We start from the raw sequence: 26673 nt of genomic DNA on the forward strand, positions 1-26673 counted from the left end.
CTTGCATTAAAGAGTTTAAGAAAAAAAAAAGTGGGACTAAACATGAGTAAGTGGAGGACGGGCGTGGTGGCTCACACCTGTAACTCCAGCAATTTGGGCGGCCGAGGTGGGCAGATTGCTTGAGCTCAGGAGTTTGAGACCTGCCTGGGCAACATAGTGAGACCACCATCTCTACAAAAAAAATACAAAAAAATTAGCCAGACATGGTGCCACTTACCTGTAGCCCCAGCTACTCGGGAGGCTGTCGTGGGGGGATCCCTTGAGCCCAGGGAGGTCAAAGATGCAGCGAGCTGGGTTTGCAGCACTGCACTCCAGCCTGGGCAACAGAGTGAGACCCTGTTTCAAAAATAAAAACGAAAACCAAAAATAAGTAAGTGGCTAAGACACGTGCTCCCTCCGGGGTTTGAGTTGAGCCTACCTTGAGAATTTCACATTCAGCAATATTATGTAAGTATGTGTTCATATGCTAATGATAATAAACCATTGTCAAGCTGTCACTAAAACCTAGTGGATCAATGTCAAAGCTAGACTGCAGAATTCGTAGAGAGGCAGTGCACACCTGTGGCCATTGCCAGGGTAGAGCCCACATTAGCCTCCAGGGATCAGCGTGGTTGTCGGCCCATCCCTGCTATGCTACTGAAAAAGAGCTGGTCATCTTTGTGCACAGGAAATGATAAACTTTTTTTTTTTCCACACAATGTTCTATCACAATTTATTGAATTTCTTACCATTGGAAATTTTTGTTCATATTTCTTTTTTTTATTATTATTATACTTTAAGTTCTAGGGTACATGTGCATAACGTGCAGGTTTGTTACATATATATACTTGTGCCATGTTGGTGTGCTGCACCCATCAACTCATCAGCACCCATCAACTCGTCATTTACATCAGGTATAACTCCCAATGCAATCCCTCCCCGCTCCCCATCCCCATAATAGGCCGCGGTATGTGATGTTCCCCTTCCCGAGTCTAAGTGATCTCATTGTTCAGTTCCCACCTATGAGTGAGAACATGCAGTGTTTGGTTTTCTGTTCTTGCGATAGTTTGCTAAGAATGATGGTTTTCAGCTGCATCCATGTCCCTACAAAGGACACAAACTCATCCTTTTTTATGGCTGCATAGTATTCCATGGTGTATATGTGCCACATTTTCTTAATCTAGTCTGTCACTGATGGACATTTGGGTTGATTCCAAGTCTTTGCTATTGTGAATAGTGCCACAGTGAACATACATGTGCGTGTGTCTTTATAGCAGCATGATTTATAATCCTTTGGGTATATACCCAGTAATGGGATGGCTGGGTCATATGGTACTTCTAGTTCTAGATCCTTGAGGAATCGCCATACTGTTTTCCATAATGGTTGAACTAGTTTACAATCCCACCAACAGTGTAAAAGTGTTCCTATTTCTGCATATCCTCTCCAGCACCTGTTGTTTCCTGACTTTTTAATGATTGCCATTCTAACTGGTGTGAGATGGTATCTCATTGTGGTTTTGATTTGCATTTCTCTGATGGCCAGTGATGACGAGCATTTTTTCATGTGTCTGTTGGCTGTATGCATGTCTTCTTTTGAGAAATGTCTGTTCATATCCTTTGCCCACTTTCTGATGGGGTTGTTTGTTTTTTTCTTGTAAATTTGTTTGAGTTCTTTGTAGGTTCTGGATATTAGCCCTTTGTCAGATGAGTAGATTGCAAAAATGTTCTCCCATTCTGTAGGTTGCCTGTTCACTCTGATGGTAGTTTCTTTTGCTGTGCAGAAGCTCTTTAGTTTAATTAGATCCCATTTGTCAATTTTGGCTTTTGTTGCCGTTGCTTTTGGTGTGCTTCATGGGCATGAAGTCCTTGCCCATGCCTATGTCCTGAATGGTATTACCTAGGTTTTCTTCTAGAGTTTTTATGGTATTAGGTCTAACATTTAAGTCTCTAGTCCATCTTGAATTAATTTTCGTATAAGGAGTAAGGAAAGGATCCAGTTTCAGCTTTCTACTTACGGTTAGCCAATTTTCCCAGCACCATTTATTAAATAGGGAATCCTTTCCCCAGGAAATGATAAACTTTTTACTTAGCAATTTGGAAATAGCATCCTCAATGCATGGGTTTCCTAACCAAGTTTCCAAATCACTTTTTCTAAAATAAATAGTGGACTTTTTGATATATGACTGTGAGAGCTTCAGAAACCTTTTGGGATTGTCTCCTCCATCACTGAAGTCTCTCCCAGGCAAGGCGTGCAGTCCAGATGCAGAACAGGACACCTACAATTGGGGGATGTGGCCAAGGCATTTTACCAAACCTCAAGCTAGGGTAGATTTTAAAAAAATTTTGTAATACAATTTCTTTTGATCTTGAACATTTATATATTGTGCCAGTAATGGCTTCTGGAGTGTAGAAAGTTCTCAAGCCCACGTCTTTCGCCACACAAAGGGATTGACTGTCATCGTGTGGGTGAGGCCATGCCACTGGGTGATTCTGCAGCCCAGCAATTGAGCAAGGCCTGCTGGGGACCACCAAGCACTGCTCTAAACCATTTCACAAGTTTTCATTGATTCCTTGAACAAAAACTGAGGAAAGATGGTGACAGACGCTTTGCAAGGTAGAAGGGGATAAACAGGCGTTAGTACAAAATGTGGCCTGTCCTGTGAGGGATCAAGGACCCATGAAATTGAGAATTGAGACATATGTAATCCATGCACAGCCCCTGATTTTCCCTGTAAGTGTTTGTGGGGTCAGAGACCTGCTTTTGAGCAGCACTGGGTAACAAGGATCTCTAGGTAGATGAAATCCACCAGGTGTGGATCTTCAGCCTGTCAGTCTGTGGTGCTTGTGAATGACAATGGAAAGGCTGATAGAATTAAGTTGTGTCATAAGACAATCCGAAAGGGCGTTGTGCTGTGTAAACTACTTCAGTTGGTCACCTCACTTGAAATACCCTATCTGTGCCCAAGACTGTCTGGAAATCTGTAATTTATAGCTCATATTGGCAAAACCTACTGCATGTGTGCATTTCAGCTTAATTTCTTTCGAGTTATTGTATTGTGCCAAGTCCTTCTAGCTCTGACTATTCTGCATGCTCAGGGATGGAGGGCGATAAGATGCCCAGTGGGCTGGTGGGGCCATTTCAAAACTTTGCACCATAGCTAATATTTTTTCAACAAAATGCTTCATAATCTTTTAGAACGTAGAATAACTAAGTTAGTTTAAAAAGAAAAGAAAGAAGAACCGTCATTTAGTGAACTCCTTTATATGAGGTTTTTGTCCAAAAGTTTCATCTTTTCAACAGTTTTGGAAACTGCTAAGAGACGATCTGCACATTACCTCTGAAATCATTTGAACCGAATTGTGAAGTGTTGATTGTTTTTCATATGGCTTCCATTTGTAGGAATCGTCAGGATAGGAAATAGCGCACACAGCAGGGGCTGCCACGTGCCACACATCTGAAACGCCACTGGACACATTCGAAAACCTCTCTCAGGAGAACTGGAATGATCTGCTTTTAGCAGGAAACTGAAAAAGTCGTTAGGACCAGGGAGTACTGCAGAAGCAGTTCTCGTCCATCGCCCCAAGTATCTCATTTATGCATTGGAGAATACCGTTCACATTGAACCTTCCTTCAAAGATTAAGGGAGTATCTGACACACACACACACACACACACACATTACAAAAGGGACTGTCGCTGGTTTTGCTTGAGTCAATCCTAATGACTTTGAAAGAAAAAAAAATTGAACCCTTCATATTTATATCTAGAAAACTACTTAATGTAAAAGAAATAAATATATCACACTTAACTCTTATCTACTTAGTGTTACAGAGAGTAGTACCTAATTTCACTTTCTTTTTTTTTTTTTTTTCTTTTTTGAGATGGAGTCCAGCTCTGTCGCCAGGCTAGAGTGCTGTGACGCGATCTCGGCTCACTGCAACCTCCGCCTCCCAGGTTCAAGCAATTCCCCTGCCTCAGCCTCCCGAGTAGCTGGGACTACAGGCACCCACCACCACGCCTGGCTAATTTTTTGTATTTTAGTAGAGATGGAGTTTCACCAAGTTGGCCAGGATGGTCTCAACCTCCTGACCTCATATTCCACCCGCCTTGGCCTCCCATAGTGCTGGGATTACAGGTGTGAGCCACCGCGCCCGGCCCTAATTTCACTTTTAAACAAGTTCTTTTATTTGTCAGTTTCCATAAATTGTTGCCACCCACCCCTAGATATACCCACGTCCCAGGAAAAAACTCTATTAACTGCCTCCCTGGCTGCCTGTGGTGCTGGGAAGTGCATGTTGCTGTCCATATTGCATGCGTTCGTGTCCGCCATCTGCACCCTGATTGGGAATTCCATGTTGATGCACAGGAGAAATCTTGTGTGTTGAGTATACAGAATGTTAATAGCTTTAAAAATATTGAGTCTTTGTTTTTTACCAATTAGTAAGCTTTATTCTTTGATCCAGAAATGATATCCAAATTGTTTTCCATTTTTTTTTTTCCCTTGCAGCAAGTTGTTTGATCTTCTTTGCTTCTCAAAACTCACAGTTAATTTTGCCTGACCTTTCCATTATAGTTCAGTGCAGCTGGATAGGATAGCAGTGAGGAAACAAAGGGAATGTCACCTAGTTTATCATTTTAAATGTCCTCATACAGAAACTCGGCCAGTTTTCTATTTCTGTATAGGAAATTTAGAGAACAAAGGGGAGAACATTAATCATTTATATTTTCTAATACTATCACTTCTGATATCTTGATGTATTTTCTATAAATATTTTTCCTACCTTGTAAAAATGTCACAGTAATCATCATATACATGACATTTATTTTTCTGCTTTCTTTAAATCTTATAACAAAGCTCTTTCAATATTGCCAAATAGACTTAAAAATCACTTTTTACCATTTTTAAAATTTTTAAATGATCATGGAGTCACAGGAAGCTGCAAAACACGTGGCAGAGGTCCTTTGTCCTTCAGCTGGGCTCCACCTTGTACAACCACAGGGCAGTATGAAAACCAGGAATTTTACATTTGGTACAGTCAACAGACCTTATTCATATTTTACCAGTTTTACATGTACTCATGTGTGTGTATATGCGTTCTCTGCAAATATATCACGTGTAATTTGTAGCAATACCATTCTGAAGATATAGAACTGTCCCATCGCCACAAAGATCCCTCATGGCACCCTTTTATGGACATGCACACACACACACACACACCCCCCGACACCAACCATCCCTCACCTCTTGCAACCACTAAACTGTTCACCTCTATAATTTTGCATTTCAAAAATGTTACGTAAATGGAATCATACATTGTATAATCCTTTGAGATTGGCTTTTTTTCACTGAGCATAATTTTCTGGAGATTCATAAAACTTGTGACTAACAGTAGTTTATTCCTTTGTGTTGGTGCGTAGTATTCCATGAGGTGATGTACTGCAGCTTGTTGAGCCATTCATTCATTGAAGACCATTTGGGCTGTTCGAGTTTTTGCATCACAAATAAAGCTGCCATGAACATTTGAGTACAGGTTTTTGTGTGAGCATAGTTTTCATTTCTCTGAGATAAATGCCCTGGAATACATTTGCTGGGATGTTTTGTTTTGTAAGACACTAACCAGACTGTTTTCTACAGTGGCTGGAGCATTTTGTATTCACACCAGCAATGTACGAGGTCCAGTTTCTCTGCATCCTCATGGGCGTTTGACGTTTATCACCTTTTTTTTTTTTTATTTTAGCAACTCTGAGGGGTATGTACTGATACTTTATTGCGGCTCTCCACTTCTCTAATGACTAATGATATTGAGTATATCCTCATGTGCTTATTTGTCATCTGTGTATCTTCAGTGGTGAAATGGATGCTTGTCTCTCTTCCCCATTTTCTAATGGATTGTTTGTTTTGTTCTACTGTTGACTTTGGAGAATTCCTTATATATTATAGATATAGAACCTTTGTTGGATGTGTGGTTTACAAACATTTTCTCCCACTCTATCGCTTGTCTTTTCATCTCCTTCACAGAGTCTTTGCAAAGCAAAAGCTTTAAATTTGATGAAGTTTGATTTATCACTTTTTTCTTTGATGAATCATGATCTAAGAATTTTTCCCTAGCCCTAAGTTTGGACAATTTTCCCCTATGTTTTCTTCTAAAAGTTCTGTAGCTTTATGTTTTATATTTATGTCTGTGGTTCATTTTCAGTTAATTATTGTATAAGGGATGGAATTTAGGTCAAATGTCTTCTTTTTTCTTTGCCTATGAATGTCCAGTGCTCCAGCATCATTTGTCGAAAAGGCTGCCTTTCCTCTATTGAATTGCTTTTCCAAAAGCAGCTGAGTGTACTTGAATGCTTCTATTCCTAGGTCCTCTATTCCATTCCATTGATCTGTGTGTCTACCCCTTCACCAATAGCACACTGTCTTGATTACTGTAACTATGTAGCAAACCTTAGCATCTGTAGAGAGATTCCTCTCACTTTAGTGTTTTTCAAAATTGGCTATTATAGGTATTTTGCTTTTCCGTGAAATTTTAGAATACACTTATCTATACTTAAAAAAAACCCTTGCTCAGATTTTGATGGGAGTTGTGTTATACCTACAGGTGCATTTGTAAGCAATGAACATCTTTACCATGTTGGCTCTTCTGAGCTGTCAACATGGCGTGTCTCTCCATTTATTTAGGTGTTTGATTTCTTCCAATAGTGTTCCATAATTTTTGACACACAGATGCTATACTTGTTTTGTTACTTTATATGTAAGTGTTTCATCTTTTTGGAGTAATGGGAAATGGCATAATCACTCTGAAAGCCTACATAAACTTTCATTTGGTGGATAGATCGTCATTTTCCTTATTCTTCTCCACTTGCTGGATATTTCAGTTGTTTCTTAGTTCTTCACTGCTGTAAATAATGTTACAGCTTGCTGTGTGTAAATGTTTTTGATGAATTCTGAGGAGTGAGATTCCTGTGTCAGAAGGTGTGCACGTTATGCTATTGGTCGACCATGGAATTTGTACAGAATAGATGCAGGCTTCCTGTTCAGGGCCCGCCAGTCTGCCCCATAGGACAGGTGCGTTTCCACTCACAGTGATATTTCTTTTTCTAAAACGTGGACTCAGTTACTCTTGTAGTCCTTTCCGGCATTGCAGCTGACTACTCTCTATCACAATTAATATAAAATTCCATATAAGGCACAATTATTGTTTTTCCAAAAACATGACCTTGTGCTGCACACGTGCCATGGGTTAAGCAGCCGCCGCCATCACTCTGCCACCAGAATGGCCTCTTCTGATCCTTTAGCATATCATTTCCATTTGCTAAGATGTTATCAATTTGAATAATTCATCCTGATTTGCAGTCTAACAAGTTTGCTCTGCCGGCTCTCATCCAGATCACAAACACCGCGCATGACGAGTCGGCCGCCGGCACCACTGCCGGGGAGCAGGGACTCAGCCGCCCACCTTTCAGAACCGTTTTGGGGATGAGACTTTCCCCATCACCCCATCAGTTGTGATATCTATTGCCATGGATTTGGTGGACCATTTTTTAAAAAATCCATTACTTAAGCAGCTTTTCCTTGCAGAGCCCAAACTGCCTTCCTCTAAGTCGGTGGTGTTGCAGTGCTGTAGAGTAAGTTGGCCCCGTGCACGCTGCTGGTTCAGCTGCTGGAGAGGAGGACGCACGTCACTGGCCTCTCTTACGCCAGCAAGCATCCCTCTACTGGGTGTCTGAATGGTCTGATCAATACAGCCTTGCGTGTTTTCCTCAGTACACTTGAAAAAGAAACTAATTTTGTCTACTTGCAGGGCTGAGGTGGAAGGATCACTTGAGCCCGGGAGGTCGAGGCTGCAGTCAGCCAAGATCGTGCCACTGCACTACAGTCTGGGCGACAAAGTAAGACTCTGTCTCAAAAAAAAAAAAAAGAAAAGAAAAGAAACTAACTTAGTGTGAGAAGAGCTCAGAGTTCCCAACAGCTGGGCACTCTTGGGATGTGCGTTTTCTTTCCATCCCAGTTGACTCAGCATTTTTTATTCTGCCTAATGGAAACATCGCAGCCTTCAGCAACTTATTCTGGTAAAGAACATTCACCAACATGTTGCTTTTGACAAAGAATGAGGAGATCACATTGGAAACATGTAGATAACTGAGTATGGGAGAAGATGATATTTGTAGATTCTATTTTCCCTTTTCTGCTAAAGAAATAGGAAATTTATCCCAATAGGTCTCACTGGGATATGACTGTAGTTTTCTTGGTTATACTGATGATGTAGTTTATTATGATATAGGTTTTTCCACTTGTGATTTTAAATCCTGTGTTATTAGTTTTCTCTCATCTCTTGGTGCAGTTTCATATTATATATCTCAGAGACAAAAAAAAAAAATGTTAGTTTTCCAAGTCAGGGTGACACACTAGCACAAATAATGTCCCATTTGGTGCACACCAGGCATGCGTCCTGGTATCACTGTCACCCTCTGTGGGTTTTTACCTGGCATTATTTTAAAGTCGTGCCAAATAATACAGATGTATTCAGCCCCTTTAGGCACTCATCCCACTGCCCAGACCAGAGATGGTCCCATTTAAAGCTGTTCCACGAGGAAACACTGTGGCTTGACCTAACCTGCATGCGTGTTCCGCATGCATGTTCCCGAGTGTGAGGCTTCTTGGAGATCGTTCCCACGCATCTTAATACACTCATGTCAGTCAGTAGCTACTGTCTCATTCCCTGATGCTAGTAATGAGTCTTTATAAAGCAAATCATTGAGGATACTTTTCAAGATGAAGTGGAAGGGGTCATGCAGCCATATACCTAAAACAGCGTGTCAGACACCAACACCCCAAGCTTCCGTGACAACTTCACACTGACGTTTCCTAGAGAGGTTAAGGATTGGAGGGTTTATTAGAAAGAGCACACCCATAGAATGGCCGGTGTCAGGACAGGGAGCCCATGTGTGTGCAGGAAGCCCTGGCTCTCCACTCTTTGCACGTCTTTTCTGTGGGAAGGAGGCCCCTGCAAAAGTGGCGCTCCATCTGCCAGTCACCGTTTATAAGCACAGCTTTCAGAGTCCAATTTGCATTGACTGTGATTTATAAAAATACCAGCAGAGACTGAGGACTGAGAAGAAGGGAAGGGAAAATAATCCGCGGGAACAACAGGCAATGAAGGCGAAGGCAGAAACAGTGGCGGGGTGGCAGGGTTTAATTAAAACCAGAGAGGAAGCGTCCTGGGGAGGTTCCTCTCTCCTCAGTCACTAAAGTAAACAGGGACGGGGTGGGGAGGCAGAAACGCAAGTTTGAATAGAAAGAGAAAAGAAAGGAGAGAGATGCCGAGGCTGGTTTTGCTGCTTCTCCTCCTTTCTTCCCATAATCTCTGTCCACTCAGTGCTGCTGTGTTCTAGGAACCTTACATTATTAGCCCAGCCTCAGTTCCAAGGAGCTTCAGTGAGTAGCTTAACGGAGACTTCTCCCCGAAGAGGAAGGGAGCCCCAGCAGCCAGCCCACTCCTGGATTGTCACTGTGCGTGCGGTGACTGCAGTGACTACTCTTGGATGCTAAATCACTTTCTTTGGTCAGAAAAAGAAAAAGCGATATTCTAGGGTGGACGAGAACACAGAACTCAGCGCTGTTCCTGCACATTGCCTTCCCTCCGCGGATTCTGCGGCATCCATTTGAGCATCGCATCGAATAGACGCAGTTCAAACTCTGAAAATGACCAGGGTTGAAATGGAGACCTTGTCTCACTGAGCAGGCCTGCCCTCGATCAAATGGAGAGGGTCACACTCCTGAAATTTCAGCACTTCTATCTGCAATCTTGACATGGCATCTGGTATTTTCCTTTCTCTTTCCTTCTCCTGCTTCCCTTCCTCCTATGATTTTGTGGCAGATTTATTCCTCTTAAATTAAGCTATCTTTGTTTCACCTAGATTCCAGCAGGCGCCCATGTCACCAGCCTGATTTCCATTCTTGAGGGTACTGGTTCTGCTGTACTAAATGGCTCACTTATATTTAGCTTTTTAGAAATGGAAGGGAAACTTTTTGTAGAAATGGTTTCCTAAGGAATTGATTGGACAGATGCAGCTGGTCCCATGATTTCATTTCACATTTGCTCACACCAGCAAAAGCGGACACATTTGCGGAGACGCAGAAAGGGCACTTGAAAGAGCAGAGAAGGCCCCAGAATTCGCGAGCCGTTACTGCTCTAAACATCCTAGGCCCTGGTCAGAATGGAAGCAGCATTGCCGGGAGCCTGGGTCCTGGGCCTCAGATGATCTGAATTCTGGTCCCTTGAATAGGAAGATGCCCAACCTGCTACATGGGAGATTTCTTCTGGTTCTTAGAGTCTGTGGTTCAAGTGTCTAGCTATTTTTATTTCATATTAGCAATCACAAAAACGGCCTACTGTAGGATTTTTGTTGTGGGTGGCATGTGTTCACTGGTGCAGCCAGCTTTCCTGGTAACCAAAGGCCGAGGACCCCCGAGCTATCGGAAGTCGTGCCGCAGATGGCGCTCACTCTCTGGGGACTGTTCCCGCACAGACTCCCCTCTACTCTTGTCAGCAAGTATGCTGCTGTCTTTCCTTTCCAGAAGAGGCTAAAAAGCCATTTAGTGAATCTTCTCTCCCTTTAAAAGCATTCCTGAACTTCCATTCTAGCGGCATGGTAGACTAGGTGTGGCCAGCCCTCATGCGAAACACGACTAAAAGTCCTGGATCAAGCAACCCTTTAAGAATATTTAAAAGTGTGAGTGAGCTGAGAAGGGAGTAAGGAATACACAGAGGCCAAACCCTGTGTTAGAGCAGGGAACCCGAGAAGGAGACAGATAAAGCCAGCTTTCTCCGGGAGGCCAGGTGACAACCTGGTGAACTGGAGCTTGGCTATTCACAGCCTCACAGGGCAGGGGAATTGGTGACAAATCCCAGGGCTGGCCCCAGGCAGACCTCTTGCCCCATTGCCTGCATAAAGCTGGGACTTGAAGGAGCTCCATCCCAACGTAAGAAAAAGCCAGAACAAGACCTGTCTGTCTCACATACGCACTCATGTATGTGCATTCCACAGGTACACATGTGTGCACACACACATGCACACACTCAGGACAGTTGCCTGTGATGGGCCTCTAGAACTGGACCTCTGGGAGCAGCCCCTGCTGGAGATTGAGACTTGAGAGTTGTCAGTGTTTATTTACATGGTATGTAAAGCCCTGAGACAGGACAAGGTTCCAATAACTACGTGGAGACAAAAGGCCAGGGACTGCACCCAGGGGAAAGGTGACCTTGGCAGACACAAAGAGGGGTAGGTGGGAGCGAACCTAGGGGAGAAGGATGTACTGGAATCCAGGTGAAGGGAGTGTTTCAAGCAAGAGGAGGTGAATAGCCATGCCCAGTGGTATGGAGGATAGAAATTTGGTCACTGGATTTAGCAACGGGTAAGATTTGGATGACTTGAGAAGGGCGCCTTTGGTGAGATAATGAAAGTCAGATTCTAGGTGAAGCCAAGTTCAGTGATTCCAGACCCAGGAGGCCTCGCCCAGGACCTGGAATCTGCATTTTAACAAGTTCCTTGGGGTGATTCTGAAGCAGGTGGGCAACATAGAACATTCATATGTTCAGAACCTCCAGGACACAATACTGTTCTTGGGCGAGTGTGTCTGGCTGTTGTGCCTTGAGAAAATGACTTGCGATGTGGTGCTCTGTCTTTAAGCCTTTATACGATGCCAGCCTCTTTGTCATCTGGGATTCAGGAAGGACTCCACCAATGCTACCCTCAAAGCCAGACTCTTGTCCACCTGCTCATCTGTTCATGCCATCAGCAGCAGAGCAGTGCTGGCTTGATGGGACCTGTGAGTTGGAGATAAGGTGCTTTCCTTGTTCTTTTCCACATTTTCATAAAACCACCTGTGTAATAATATATTCTGTTATTATTCTGGAAATTAATATCCTACATGTGAATCTGTGATTTCTAGAATGACCTCTGTCCTTTTTTGGAAATAACGTGAACCCTTGCCTATTTTGTTTCCTGTGTCCTTATTAATATTCTACAATATTAAATTTTTGCAAAATTTTAATTTGCACTTTTTATAAATATGATCCCTTTAATGACATGAAGAGCAAATGATTCAGAACAGAGGAAATGAACCAAGAAGGTGACTTTGGCCCAGAGAGAGGCATGCAGGGCCACAGTGGCCGATCTCCCTCGTCTTTCTCCCTGTCGCTCCCGCTTCCCAGCTGCTCCCATCAGCTGCTGAAATACCTGCCCGGGACTTCTTGCAGTCGTTGGAATTTTGAGTGTAGTTCTGCAGGAATTAAAAAAATTCCTTGTCACGATTTATCACATTCAAACATTATTTAAACAGTTTATACCTCTAGTTTTTCTTTCTCACGTTACAAAATGTTTGGAATCGTTGCTTATGGAGCTAGCACCTGATCACAGTCCCAGCTCCCCCTCCCAAAGCTCTCAAGTTAGCTTTAAAAATACCGTTTTATAGGAGCTGTGCTGGAAACCACATGCTCCTGCCATGGATGCAGCGGATTCAGGAACAGACTCGATCTTCCTAAGGGATTGCATGCAAATCCTCATCAAGTGCTAGATACAATTACCTGCCTCGTAAAACAGAAGACACATATTTCAAAATGAAATGTGAATAACATTTTCATGCCAGTTGCCCCTTAGGGCAGTTGTCACAAAGGGATCCAGAAACCAGGACCGTCCAGAGACGGTCGCCATCAGCAGTGCCCAGGCCTATGGTGCTGGGGCTTCATCTGGCTGTTTCCTATTCACACAGACCTCTGAGTGCGCGCCGAGTCCATGGAACACCAGATCTTGTTTTGATTTGTTTTGTTTTGGTTTTGGGGAAAATGAAAAAGAAAGTTAAGCATCCTCAGACGAGTTCAAGCTAAAATGTCACTGCGAAGGCTGAACTCTGAAGTCTAAAGGGTGATACTCTCGGGGATATTTTCCCATTGACACTTCAGATGCTTTGCTGTTAAAAACCTTACTGATTTGAAATGAGAAATTAACTGTATTGCAATATTATCAGGGAAGAAAACTGGAGTTTTTCATGTCATTTTAGGAGATGAAATTAGGTACGTACTTCAGGTACATTTGCTCTAAATACTTTGACAGCAAGCATCTGCACAGAATTTGAAATGTTATGAGATATCTGTGTCGAAGGCTTTGATTCGAAATGTTAAAGAAATGACTCAAGAAGGCGAACTTCTGCAGTGGAGGTGGGGGTGTGGCATGGACCGGGAGGCGGGAGGCAACAGGGGATGGCAGTTCGGATGTGCTTAGGAGGGCGTGAAGCCAGCTTAAAAAGCGGGCTGACTGGGAGCGGGGGGACACCCATGGGAATCCCAAGGTGCCAGCATCCATGGCCAGGCGGCATGGTGGTCTGGATGCTGTCACTCTTGCCGCAGAGCCCAGTCCCACAAAGGTGTGTCCCACAAAGGCAGTGAAGGGGGCCAGGACTTCTGGGACTGCATGAGCTCATTCACCACAGCTGTGGGCCTCAGACCCTCCACAAAGAGCTGCTGAAGAAAAAGAAAGGAATGGAAATCTTTAGGAAACATACACAACGGCTGGGAAACGTGCCCCAGGAAAGGGTGGTGGCTGCAGTGTGAAACCTCCCTGACCAGCTCGTGCCTCCCCTGCCCCACACCTCTGGGCAGTGTTGAATTTTACTTTCTGTTCTGCAGTGTCGCCGTTGCCACGCTCACATTACCAACATGAAGTCACAGAAGGATGTGCTTTGGGGGTGATTCCTTTTTTCATAGTGTGGGCGTCGCCTTAACACAGCTGCATGATGGGAGCTATTTTGGGAGGGAGGCTGGGGTTTGGATGACTCAAGTGCATGCTAGTCCTGTAGGTAGAGGATGTTAATGGCCACATTGTGAGGAAAGTGTTTTAGTAACAGAAGAGGAGTATTTTGTTGTTCTTTAAATGACAAATCGTCTGCAATTTCTTTCTTCCTTTAGTAGGTCAATGACAGGAAAAGATAGCATGTATGTTTCTATGGTGAATTTTTTTGAATTTGGTCTCCTGGCTTTGTTTTCTGTGCAGGAAGCCATCTCCAGCAGCCACGTGGAAGGTAGTGGTTCTCACAGGCAGTGACACATGTGGATCCCTGAGGGTCTCGTTTTTCTCTGTCCCTTTCCATAAACCAGGAGATTTCACCACAAAAGCTGCACAGTCTCCAGTGGCTAGCATGGTCCTGCAATTCTAGTAAGCCTGTGCTATGAAGGGAAGAAAGGCTTAAAATGTGATGTTTGCTCACAAATTAGCATCTAAATATAATGCCCATTGGCTGGGCTGTGCCTCTAGCATTTTTACTTACTCATTCAAGAAGTAATTATGAAGCAACAAAATTGTAATTCTGCATCTTCCAACTGCACTCATATGAACCTCAGGATGGATTAAACAGAGTCAATTCTGGCTATACTCATTGTTTTCCCAAACGAAAAAAAAAACCACTGTTTTTACAAAAATAGCAAATAATCCTTGACAATATGGAGACGGAAGTGTTTCCTTTAACTGTGAGAATGGAAAAGCCATAGATACCTGCGTAGGCCTCTCATCCGCTGTGAGTTTCCACGGCTCAGACACCTCATCTGCTTTTACATGTGCCTCTATTTGTAACATGGAGGTAAAATGGCAAGATTTGTAAGTAACTGTTTTGAGAAACTGAATTTTTCAAACATTGTCATGTAAGTTATTGCTATTGTGATTTCATTTGAAAGTCTTCACTCTTAGACTAGAACAGAGGGTGGAAGCACTTGGCTTCAAGGTCAGTCCTTGATGAGAAACCCACCTCTACCACTTCCAGCTATTAATGTATAATCTGAGTCTCAGGAGAAAATCTCCACTTCACAGTTTCTTAATGAAAAGAAGCAATGATGAATGAGAGGCTCCTGGTTCCCAGAGCACACTATGCATATAATTCCTGGTCGCTGTTTTTGGATGTGCGTTTTAGCCAGCAGTTTCTGAAGTTTTTTAGCCCCTCACCCTGTGGTAAAACTGTAGAAAGGGAGGTACGAATGTACAGATAGTGGAACGGAAATCTCAGAGAAATACAGAGAGAAATTCAAGGAACAGTTGGGCTCGAATGTCTCATGTTGGGAGAAACACCTCCTTTCCAGTGTTCCATTTCCAGGGCCTGGCACTTGGGCAGATGGCCTACCCCTTTACAAGGGAAATCATGTGACTCTGGGGACAGGAAGCTCTGTGATGAAAATTTGTAGTGTTTTCTGTCAGTGTTTTCACTTATAGACTCTTTCTCCTACAGGGAAATCTTGCTTTCTGGGCTAGTGGAAAATCTTACCTGACTGCTTCTTCTGAAATATAACCTGTAGGATGGCAAGGACATGTTCTTCGCATTAGCTTTGACAAACATACCAGGGATAGTGTGAATCAGGAGGAGAAGGAAAACAAGCTGTCTGCATTTTCCAGACCACTTCTCCATCTAGGAACCCATCAATGTCCTTTTGGTGTCATTTTGTTCCATAGTTGCTATATTCATCGTACCAGAACTTCTGCCCACAAATAGATTTCTTTGAGAGTCCCCTTAGATTTTTCTGAGGTTCTGGTAAGACCAAATGACAAAAGTCCATGGAGAAAAGAAATCGTGAAGGCCCATGGGGTGCACACGATAACCACACGTGTCACCAAGGTGATTCCATAAAACTAAACGGGCCGGGCGTGGTGGCTCACACCCGTAACCCCAGCACTTTGGGAGGCTGAGGCAGGTGGATCACGAGGTCAGGAGATCGAGACCATCCTGGCCAACATGGTGAAACCTTGTCTCTACTAAAAATACAAAAATTAGCTGGGCATGGTGGCGGACGCCTGTAGTCCCAGCTACTCGGGAGGCTGAGGCAAGAGAATCGCTTGAACCTGGGAGGTGGAGGTTGCAGTGAGCCAAGATCGAGCCACTATACTCAAGCCTGGGAGACAGAGAGGAGACTCCATCTTAAAAAAACAAAAAAACAAAAAAACCCAAAAACTAAATGGCGTCTCCACTTTTAAACACCAGTTCTAAAATCCGTAACAGACCCAGCTCATGGTAAAGTCAGGGAAGGAGGGAGCTGTGAGCGACTCAGAGGAACTCCTTGCAGTGTATTTCTCACCCATGCTGCTCTCTTGCAGGAGGAAGGCATTGTGAAGGAGATTGACATCAGCCATCATGTGAAGGAAGGCTTTGAGAAAGCAGACCCTTCCCAGTTTGAGTTGCTGAAGGTTTTAGGACAAGGATCCTATGGAAAGGTAAGTTCAGCCCTGGCTGGCTCTTGAGTCTCATTCCTGAACACAAAGGACACCTGGACAGAGCCCCTCTGGATGAAAATTGCAGGCAGTCCTCACCTGCAGGGCTGTGATCATGGGAACCTGGACAGTTCAGAACTGGGGCCTCACTTTGCACAGCCAGAATTCCAGTGGCACAGGGCTGGGCCGTGCCAAGTGAGGACATGTGCTGCTGGAGCCGTCACATGCACATTTGCTCCCTCTCTATAGCCTCCCTTGGCTCTTGGTAAATCATCACCAAGGTGAGGAGGGTTATTGATCTGAGCCAATGTATCTTTGAAAGTGCATTCTAACAGCTGTTTTCCCCAGAGAAAGAAAAAATAAGAGAAGAAGAAAAAAAAAGAAAAAGAAAAGAATCAATTCCTCTGGATTGGGCACAGGAGCCAGGAAGGCTGGGGTCTGCAGCCTGCTGCCCTCCTCACCCTGCGTGATTGCCTCATGAAGCCTCAGCCTCCCCACCCACTAAATGGAGAGGATAAAACCTACTTTATACAGTTGTTCCATGGAGTAAATAGGGCACGAATCCCACCCAGCCATTGCCTAAGATGTATTTGTGCAGTGGAATTGTTCATTTCCTTTTTTTCCACCTTCAAATTGTATCAATAAAAGCTAATTTCTTTCAGGAAATGAGAAATAGTTAACTCTTCATTTAATGCCACATCCACATACAGCAATATGTCAATAACGCTCTTCAATTACAATGACGTGTGACTTACTCCAGCACAATGCTAATTTCTCTGCCTCCTTGGGTTAGCTGTTAGAAATATATAGGCTCTGACAACTTGATTTCTAGAACATAAGGGCCTGAAATAAACCGTGAAGCCAACCGTTCCTTACATGTAAGCAGAACAGCCCTGGCTCTTTTTTTTTTTTTTTTTTTTTTTTTTTTTTTGAGACGGAGTCTCGCTCTGTCGCCCAGGCTGGAGTGCAGTGGCCGGATCTCAGCTCACTGCAAGCTCCGCCTCCCGGGTTCACGCCATTCTCCTGCCTCAGCCTCCCGAGTAGCTGGGACTGCAGGCGCCCGCCACCGCGCCCGGCTAGTTTTTTGTATTTTTTAGTAGAGACGGGGTTTCACCGTGTTAGCCAGGATGGTCTCGATCTCCTGACCTCGTGATCCGCCCGTCTCGGCCTCCCAAAGTGCTGGGATTACAGGCTTGAGCCACCGCGCCCGGCCTACTAGCCCTGGCTCTTTAAAGTAACTATTTTTGTGTGGTATGTAGACATTTACCAAATCTTTGCATTCTTCACATGACTTTGTGCCAAAATGCATGTGGTTCCTGTTAATTTAAGTGTAGAATGAATACTACGTTAGTGTTCTGGATAATCCTACAGACCGCATGAACTGGATTGTTTGCAAAATTTATCTTTTGTCATGCTTGTAATGCAGAATATTACATTCTGTGGTGGAAGGAACGTGTGTTTATATGATGTATACACAAAATATGCTCGATTAAGCCATAGGAAATTACCAGCAATATTTTGGGCCTAAAAAAGTTTCTATTTAATATGGCTAGTTCGTATGGCGTTTATGAAATAGAGGGATGAAGATTTCAGTTTCTCACAATGTTAAATAGCCATTACCAAAAAGCACAAAATCACAGAAGGCAGAACCTGTGTAATGTGGTAGTGGAATGCCTCACTATTAATTAGAAATGTAGAGAAAAAAGAGAGAGGAGAGTAATTTTCTCCATGATTTGAAAACAGAGACAAGCAAGCATTCTTTCCTTTTTCCACCTTTCAAGGGTGTTGCCCATGTGTTGTTTCTTGAGAACAGATTCCACCTGTGGAAGCACAGAATTGGCCGAATCGTCTTTATCTGGAGGGAAGGAGTGCTGGAGTATGTCCCACAGGGGAGGCCCAGGAAGTGTCTGGGGGGCTTTGGTTGACTGGCTCTGTTACAGAGTGAATCTTACCATTGTCCTCCTCAGAACACTGGGGTATTAAAGATGAAAGGAGAAAGGCTTTTCCAGCTCCCTCGTTCAGATTTCAAATTTTGAATTTTAATTTTGCTTTAAAAAAACATGTTTTGGAAAACAAGTGAAATCATGGTGTTTGGCAGAATCCCGTTGGAATGATAATGTTCATAACACTCTGTCCCTTTCTTTTCCAGCCTTTTCACCACTTCTAATTTTATCTTTACTTGTATCTTTATTATATGAGGAATAAAAAAGTAAAGTTTCAAGAACAGTAGTAGGTAGGGGAAAGAGAAGGATGAGATAGTGGCAGTGCCCATGGGTGTCTGATGTCCAGGGATTACGGAATGGGCCGACTCCGGTAACGCCTGTTCAGAGCTGGTGTGAGGGGCAGGGCAGCAGGTCCAGGCTGGGGCTGGCGTGGCAAGGGAAGCTTAGGTCTGCTCCGTGGATTGATGCGAGCTGGATTCTGGAAAGAAGAGATACTATTCTCGAAAGCATTGCTCAGACATTTCCAGGGAAGATTGGAGCTAATATCAGTCACCAGAGAGTCACAGATACAAATTGTATTTGTCCACATCGATTTGTTTGTGGTGAGTTTTTTTAATTTAAGCAGAACTGATGACAAGAGGGGGAGAAGCTGTGTGTTCTAATGCCCCATGTTGCTGTATTCCTCCTCTCTACATGCAAATAACACAACCTTATGCAAGAGTCGTCTTCCCTTTTGCACCTACCAGGGACAGAAGGACAACACTAAATTTTCTCATTCTGCAGAAAGCACCTGTTCCTCAGGTGTCCACCTCCTGCCTCTGCTCCAAAGAGCAAAGACCTGGCGTGAATCTGGACGTGACGTCCCAGGGCAGGCCTGGCCTGGGAGCCGAGTCCTTCAACAGGGCTCATAGTCGCCTGTCACTGAGCCACTCCATTCTTTCTCTCTTATTTAATGATGACACTGGAGACGCAGAAATGGATGACATGCAGTTTCTTCCCTTTAGACTTTTGCACTGGTGCCAGCTCCTGACTTCAGACTGCGCCAGGAGCCATGCGAGTGACTTGTCCCATTGCCTGCCTGTGTGAGCCGCTTAGGCTCTCCGAAGTCACTGCTCTTTGCCTGGTCAGCCGTAATAAGCTTATTCCTGTGGCAGAAGCCGCACTCACCACCAGCAGGGAGGCGTCTCTGAGCTCTGAGCTCAGTCCTGCAAGGCGAAGCCATCATGATTTCATTGCTATCTAGAGAGCAGGTCCATGGGTGGTGCTTGGGACCAGAGAAAAGCACAGAAAAGAGCCTTATCCTCAAAATGAAAAGCAATTTCAAGCTTGAATCAGGAAAGCAATGAAAGATGGTGAAGCTTGTTCAGTGTTGAAATGAGGGGTGCAGACCCAATGTTCCCTGCGAGCTTAGAAGAGGGAGGTGTGGGAACCACCCCCGGGCTGGGAAAGTGGCTTTGCCCTGGTCCCACCTCCTCACCTGCTCCTTATTTGCATAAATGCCAGGGGTAGGATAGGAAACCTCTTTTCCTTTAAAATATTCTGGAGAATGAACTGTAGGTTATGGTTCCTGCATTCTAAAAAGGAACCAAACCAAAGTTTTTTTAAAAATCCTTGCTTTCTATGACTTTGCTGGTAGCATGATAAGAACAGGTCTTTAAATGTCTTCCTTTTGGGGGCAGTTGTTACCCAAAACTCCCGGAAGTGCACGCGGGCATTTGGCTCCCACTTGAAGAATCTTGCAGCCCAACAGCAGCCTTCCAGTTCTGAGAGCGAGCTGAGAATTCTGCTGAGAGAATCAGCAGATCACCGTGATCCATGACATCGTGAGGCAGTTCAGAGTGACATCACACCTGTTGCCAGGTCGCGGTTCTCGCAGAGCCTTTGCGATGCAGCACAGCAAGCTGCTGGAGAGGCAGTTCTAAAAATGAAATGAGGGGGCACACACAGCGCCCACTGGGTTAAGTCTTAAAGACCCAGTGCCTGCATTAGCTCAAGGTTACAGTGTTGTTTTAGAACTTTTTCCACTACATTAAAATTGATCTTCAGTGACAAGAATGACAGCAGAGAGGGAGAGGGAACTGCACGCCGCCCAAGGGTCAAGATCCCTGCCGCAGACCAGCAAGTTGCCGCACTCATTACCGGTATCATTTTTGCATTTTTTGCTGTATTTTGCTGCTCGTTTCAAGGTGCCGTTCCCCTCTGCTGGGTCCTCTGCTTGTGAGTCGGGCAGCACCTGCTGCAGGAATTCACAGTAGCTGGCGCCACAGAGAAGCTTGGCAGACATTGGTAGGATGGAGTTTTTCCCGTTCTTTTAAAAAACAAAAGTAGAATTCTCTCTTCAGAACAGACAAGCATGAACATTAGCCGTGACCATCAGTCATCTTGTCTTTAAGGCCAGGCCTAACATACAAGAGAGAAAAGTTTCATGTGTCAAGACCTATTCAAAATTTGACATCATTTAAACCAAATCTTAACTGGCAGCTGCCCCATGCGGACTTGGTCTTCAGTTCAGACTTGAGTGGAATGGGGCTTCCTCTGCTCTTTGAGTTTCTACAGTCATACTTCTTATGGGTGAGGGGTTGAGTGCAGAGGTATAGAAAGTACAGACCCATTCAGGATGATTCCAAAGGCCGGACCGTCCAAACACAAATCCTTCATGTACTTTGCTTCCTTTTTCTTCAGAGTTCTCCCTTTTTGAAAGAAGGAGTTTGTTGTTTGCAAACTCTTGGGCTCAAGTGATCCTCCTGCCTCAGCCTCCCGAATAGCTGGGCCTACAGGCACGCACCACCACACCCAACTAGTTTTTACTTTTATTTTTACTAGACATGGGGTTTTGCTATCCTGCCCCGGGTGGTTGCAAATTCCTGACCTCAAGAGGTCCTTCTGCCTCAGCCTCCCAATGTGCTGGGATTACAGGTGTGAGCCGCTGAACCTGGCCCTTTGTTTTCTGATTATAAGAATGCATCATTTTGGGAGCTAACGTGTCAGCTTTGCCGTAATGGAATGGATAGATTTATCTGTCACCCAACTAAAGTCCACCATGGGCTGGAGCAACCGCCCATGGCTTCCATCTTCCACACAGTGACTCAGTGACCAGGTTGCCCAGTTTGTCCCACACTAGGTGTCCGCAGTTGCCACGGCAGGGAGTGGCAGCTGCAACGTTTTGCACCTGCTCTTCGTTGCCTAGGCCAGGAAGGTGCACTCCTGCCCTCGCTGATGTCACTGCCCGACTTACCTGCAGGATGCCAGAAAAATGTGGCATCCCTGCCACAAACACAGCTGTCCCTTGTTCCACCCCCCGCCCCCTGGTCTTTTTTGGGACCCAGGTTCCTGTCTGCCAGTGTGGCCTCTCCAGCACCGGGATGCTCACGCAGCCTTGCCCAGCTCCCGGACTCCTGGGCTGCGCCTGCCTCCTCCCTGCACTGTCCTGGCTGGTCCCGATCTCCACAGCACCACTGATCAAGTCAACCTAGGGACATCAGGCACACGGACGGGCTGGAGAAATGAAAGGAGTTGCATCAGATGGAAGCTAAAACTGTGCATGGCGTGTGACTTTTCCGTGATTCAAAACAGAAGATCTCAAGAGTTAAGCAATAATGTTTTTATCTCTGCAAAACTCCTGTCCTCAGACCACTGCCTTCACATCTCTACCTGCCTGTCAGGAAGCTCGCCCACTGTACAGCGGGAGCACCATGAGCAGAGTCCTTCCATGTGCAGTAACTTCCAGGGTTACAGTGGCTGTGCCAGCAACAGCCATGGGACCCCAAGCCCCGAGAAGGGCTTGTGCCTGTGTCTCCCACCACAGTGCGTGTGAGAGTGACGCCCCAGCTATCGCCCCAGGTCTGCATCACAAGCTTGTTTATCCAGCTTTGGATACACACACACACACACACACTCTACATCTCCCAGAGATGAATATTAACTGTTGATGACGGTGTAGTCCACAACCCGGGGAAAGAGGGTGTGCCTGTGACTTTCTGGGACCTAATTGGGTCTGAGAGGCAGCATTTCATTGCCCAGGATGATGCTGTACTGTCCTGCACCCTGGATAGGGGTGCTAGGGGTGCTTTCCCATGGACATTGTCTAGAAGATTCCCCGCCTGGGGAGGGACTGTGATTCAGTAATGATGGTGATCGGGATGGATGGCAGGGCAGCAGTGAGGTCAGGAGTCACTTCAGGGGCACATGGTGAGAACGTGACACTCATACAGCAACTCCGTGAATCCTCGTGCCTGTGCTGGGACCTTGTGTCTTCCCGGTCCCTCTTTATTTGTGCCTACAGAATTGACGCCGGTTGGTCTCCCTCCAGTTTGGCTGCCCCAGCAGCCTCTGCTCCTAGAGCCCCTGCATTCAGTGTCTAGACATTGCCCCTCCAGTCTGTGGGGGAACCAAGAGTGCAAAGGTCCTGGCCATGTCCCTCTGCCCACGGCAGGTGAGGCTGCTGCTCCACACAGATGCTCACTTGGGCCACCTGGAGTTTCCATGGAACTAGCACATCTCAAAGGCATCTCTAGTGGCCGGTCTTTCTGGCTTTTTGAGGCTTAGTAAAGGAGACGTTTTGGGAAGGAGTCACCCACCTCGGCCCTCCAGCCACACTGCGTGGGCAGCCACACCAGGACGCCCTGTGCCTGTGTCGTCACATCATGCAAGCAGATGTTTGCATCTATTGGAAAACACTTTTAGGAAAATCAAGTACTATTTTCAATTTGCATGCAAGGTTTTTTTTTTTTATACAAAGGAACTCCAGTTTTGTTTACTAAGTTTGTTCAAAAATCACTAATACAAATTTAAACTCAAGCTCTCAATTACCTTTTTTTGTTGTTTTTCTCAGTGATACACATCAAAATGTATTTCAGAAAGTATTGTCAAGTATCCATAAGTATATTTAAGAGCCAGTCAGAAAGGAACTCTTAAGCTACTTACAGCTAAAATTTGGGTGAAGACAGTTCAAGTAAGAGAAAGTAGCTTTTCTTGAAAATCGCATAGAGCCTGTTTTGTGTGATTGGTAATACCTTTCAGCGCCGTGTCTCAGTAGGGATTTACAGAGGGATACTGAAACCAAAGGATCTCCCTTAAAACTCCTGTTTGCTTTTCCAAACAGCTGGTCTTCAAAATAAGGTGTGGTAGTATTTCTGATATAAAATGCAAAGTTACCAATACCAAAAACAAGGGACGCTTCTTCATACAGACACACAGTGATGCTCACCGCAGAGCTATAGGAACTTGAGCGTTTTCCGGCAGCCTCGACGTTGGGAAAAATTTTAAATTTTCTACAGTGTACTTGTTTTATTGAAAATGCTCTAAACTTCCTCGTGTATCCCCTTGTCAAATCCATAAGGAAAGCGAGTTTGAAGTCTTCTGGGTTTCTGATGTTCCGTTTTCTCTTGCTAAGGTGTTCCTGGTGAGGAAGGTGAAGGGGTCCGATGCTGGGCAGCTCTATGCCATGAAGGTCCTTAAGAAAGCCACCCTAAAAGGTAAGGGCTTCAGCAGAGCCAGCTGCTTCTGAGGACAGGTAACTGCAATTTCTACTGCGTTATTTGAGGAAATATTCATTCCATTTAATGTTCGCGATTTTTGAAGATGTCTCTAAATGAGCACTCTGATTGATGTCTCTGATTGATAATAAACAGTATAAACATTTCCATGAATATTTCAAATATCCTTGCAGAGTTTCCACAATTGTCAGAGAAGAGCTGTATTGCGTAAATACCATTCTCCCACATATGCTCTGCTGTGGAGCGGCATTTGGAAAGCAGAGCAGCAGACTGTGAGCAGGCCGTTGGGCTGGATGGGGCCTGACAAACCAGCCTCGATACTGAAAAGCCAATGGCCTCACTTGCTTTTAAATACAACGTGACTCATGGTTGGGTTGGGTTGTTTTCCTTTGTTGACCCAGTGGCTGGGCATGAGAAACACCGATGTCTACCCAGCTCCTCTGCACGCCCATCCTGCAAGTGAGGGATGAGCACCGAGTGCAGCATTAGAGTCAGGATGTGATCCAACATCTCCGTTCCAGGTTCACAGTCATTGAGCCCGTCACTAGCTGGGCACCTATCACCTCCTATTCACTCCGTTGGTGAGACAGGGAACTTCCTCCTGCCCTAAACAGCACAAGATGATTGAACACACAGCGCCGGGCACTGGACAGATGAACTGACAGCAGCTTGTTAGTTACATAAACTTGACCCCTGGGGAGGAGGGCACCCCGTGCCACACAGGGCCCCGCAGGAGCTGCACTTAGGTGCCAAGACTGTGAGAAACAGGCTTCCTAGGAACAGGAGGGTCATGTGGCCCCTGGTTCCTGCAGAAGGTGTGGCCGGCTTATTGGAATGATTCTGTGGGCTGGCAGGGAACTGAAGCCTTTTAGGGTGGGTGCTGGATAGGGGCAGCTAGTTCAGCTAATGGGGAAACCAGCAGGGCAGGGAGCCTTTCTCTCTGGGCGGGGGCACACTTGGTAGAGCAGGGAGCTCAGGCAGAGGCCTTGGGGCCCTGTGAGGCTCAGAGATGTCAAGGCAGCACTTGAATTATCAGGTCTTGCAACAGTGCCCAAGCAGTACAAATATGTCATTCTCTGCCTTCAAGTCACTTGCCGTCTAGCTGAGGAAATGAGATACATGTTGGGAAGGACCTGTCACCAACAATAAGGACAAAAAATGCATAGAACACATATGTACAGACTTTAAACCACTTAGGTATACAAAGGAGGAAAAGAACTTTTCCAAGTGAGTTAGAAGGTCCGTGGGACTTAAGGTGAAATTTTCTGTGGGGGAGAGAAATCTGGTAGACATTTATCAACACAACCAATGGTAAGAAAATGCAGAAGTTGACCACTTTGGCTAGACCTGATTAGAATTGTCTGTGCATTTGGGGGTGGGGAGGGGACTGTTATAAATACAGATCCAGATCCTGGCCCCACTCCTGACCTATTGAATCATCATCTCTTAGAAACAAGGCCTAGATATATGACTTGTCAAACAAGATGTCCCAGTAATTCTTATGTACACAAAAGTCTTAGGTGGGACATTCTAGTTTATTAGAGGCACTTGAGTTTTTAGTTCAGTGTTATCAATTGTAACATAATTTAACCCATGCTTTTTAGAGTGAACTTTTTTGTTATATACTTCAAGTTGAAATATACATGTACACAACCTGCAGGTTCGTTACATATGTATACATGTGCCATGTTGGTGTGCTGTACCCATTAACTCGTCATTTACATTAGGTATATTTCCTAATGCTATCCCTCCCCGCTCCCCCACCCCATGACAGGCCCCAGTGTGTGATGTTCCCCATCCTGTGTCCAAGTATTCTCATTGTTCAATTCCCACCTATAAGTGAGAACATGTGGTGTTTGGTTTTCTGTCCTTGAGATAGTTTGCTCAGAATGATGGTTTCCAGCTTCATCCATGTCCATACAAAGGACATGAACTCATCCATTTTTATGGCTGCATAGTATTCCATGGTGTGTATGTGCCACATTTTCTTAATCCAGTCTATCATTGATGGACATTTGGATTGGTTCCAAGTCTTTGCTATTGTGAATAGTGCCGCAGTAAACATATGTGTGCATGTGTCTTTATAGCAGCATGATTTATAATCCTTTGGGTATATCTCAGTAATGGGATGGCTGGGTCAAGTGGTATTTCTAGTTCTAGATCCTTGAGGAATCACAACACTGTCTTCCACAATGGTTAAACTAGTCTGCAGTCCCACCAACAGTGTAAAAGTGTTCCTATTTCTGCACATCCTCTCCAGCACCTGCTGTCTCCTGACTTTTTAATGATTGCCATTCTAACTACTGTGGGATGGTATCTCATTGTGGTTTTGATTTGCATTTCTCTGATGGCCAGTGATGATGAGCATTTTTTCATGTGTTGGCTGCATAAATGTCTTCTTTTGAGAAGTGTCTGTTCATATCCTTCGCCCACTTTTTGATGGGGTTGTTTTTTTCTTGGAAATTTGTTTAAGTTTTTTGTAGATTCTGGACATTAGCCCTTTGTCAGATGGGCAGATTGTAAAAATTTTCTCCCATTCCGTAGGTAGCCTGTTCACCCTGATGGTAGTTTCTTTTTCTGTGCAGAAGCTCATTAGTTTAATTAGATCCCATTTGTCAATTTTGGCTTTTGTTGCTATTGCTTTTGGTGTTTTACTCATGAAGTCCTTGCCCATGCCTTTGTCCTGAATGGTATTACCTAGGTTTTCTTCTAGGATTTTTATGGTTTTAGGTCTAACATTTAAGTCTTTAATCCATCTTGAATTAATTTTTGTATAAGGTGTAAGGAAGGGATCCAGTTTCAGCTTTCTACATATGGCTAGCCAGTTTTCCCAGCACCATTTATTAAATAGGGCCTCCTTTCCCCATTTCTTATTTTTGTCAGGTTTGTCAAAGATCAGATGGTTGTAGATGTGTGGCATTATTACTGAGAGCTCTGTTCTGTTCCATTGGTCTGTATCTCTGTTTTGGTGCCGGTACCATGCTGTTTTGGTTACTGTAGCCTTGTAGTATAGT

General features: G+C 44.6%; 1 protein-coding gene across 4 annotated transcripts in view; it reads left to right on the forward strand.

Annotated features, from left to right (window-relative positions):
- Positions 1-26673, forward strand: part of RPS6KA2 (ribosomal protein S6 kinase A2) — a 452256-nt gene that overhangs the window by 314687 nt on the left and 110896 nt on the right. For 3 of the 4 annotated variants that reach the window (XM_025381624.1, XM_025381625.1, XM_025381626.1), the window contains 2 exons: positions 16108-16224; positions 23557-23638. In XM_025381624.1, the coding sequence (XP_025237409.1) occupies positions 16108-16224; positions 23557-23638 (199 nt within the window). Of the gene's footprint in view, positions 1-12444; positions 12604-16107; positions 16225-23556; positions 23639-26673 lie in introns of those variants that run through there. The other variant, XM_025381627.1, reaches the window with a different exon arrangement.

Source organism: Theropithecus gelada, chromosome 4 (assembly GCF_003255815.1).
Source record: "Theropithecus gelada isolate Dixy chromosome 4, Tgel_1.0, whole genome shotgun sequence".
Classification (NCBI taxonomy): Eukaryota; Metazoa; Chordata; class Mammalia; order Primates; family Cercopithecidae; genus Theropithecus; species Theropithecus gelada.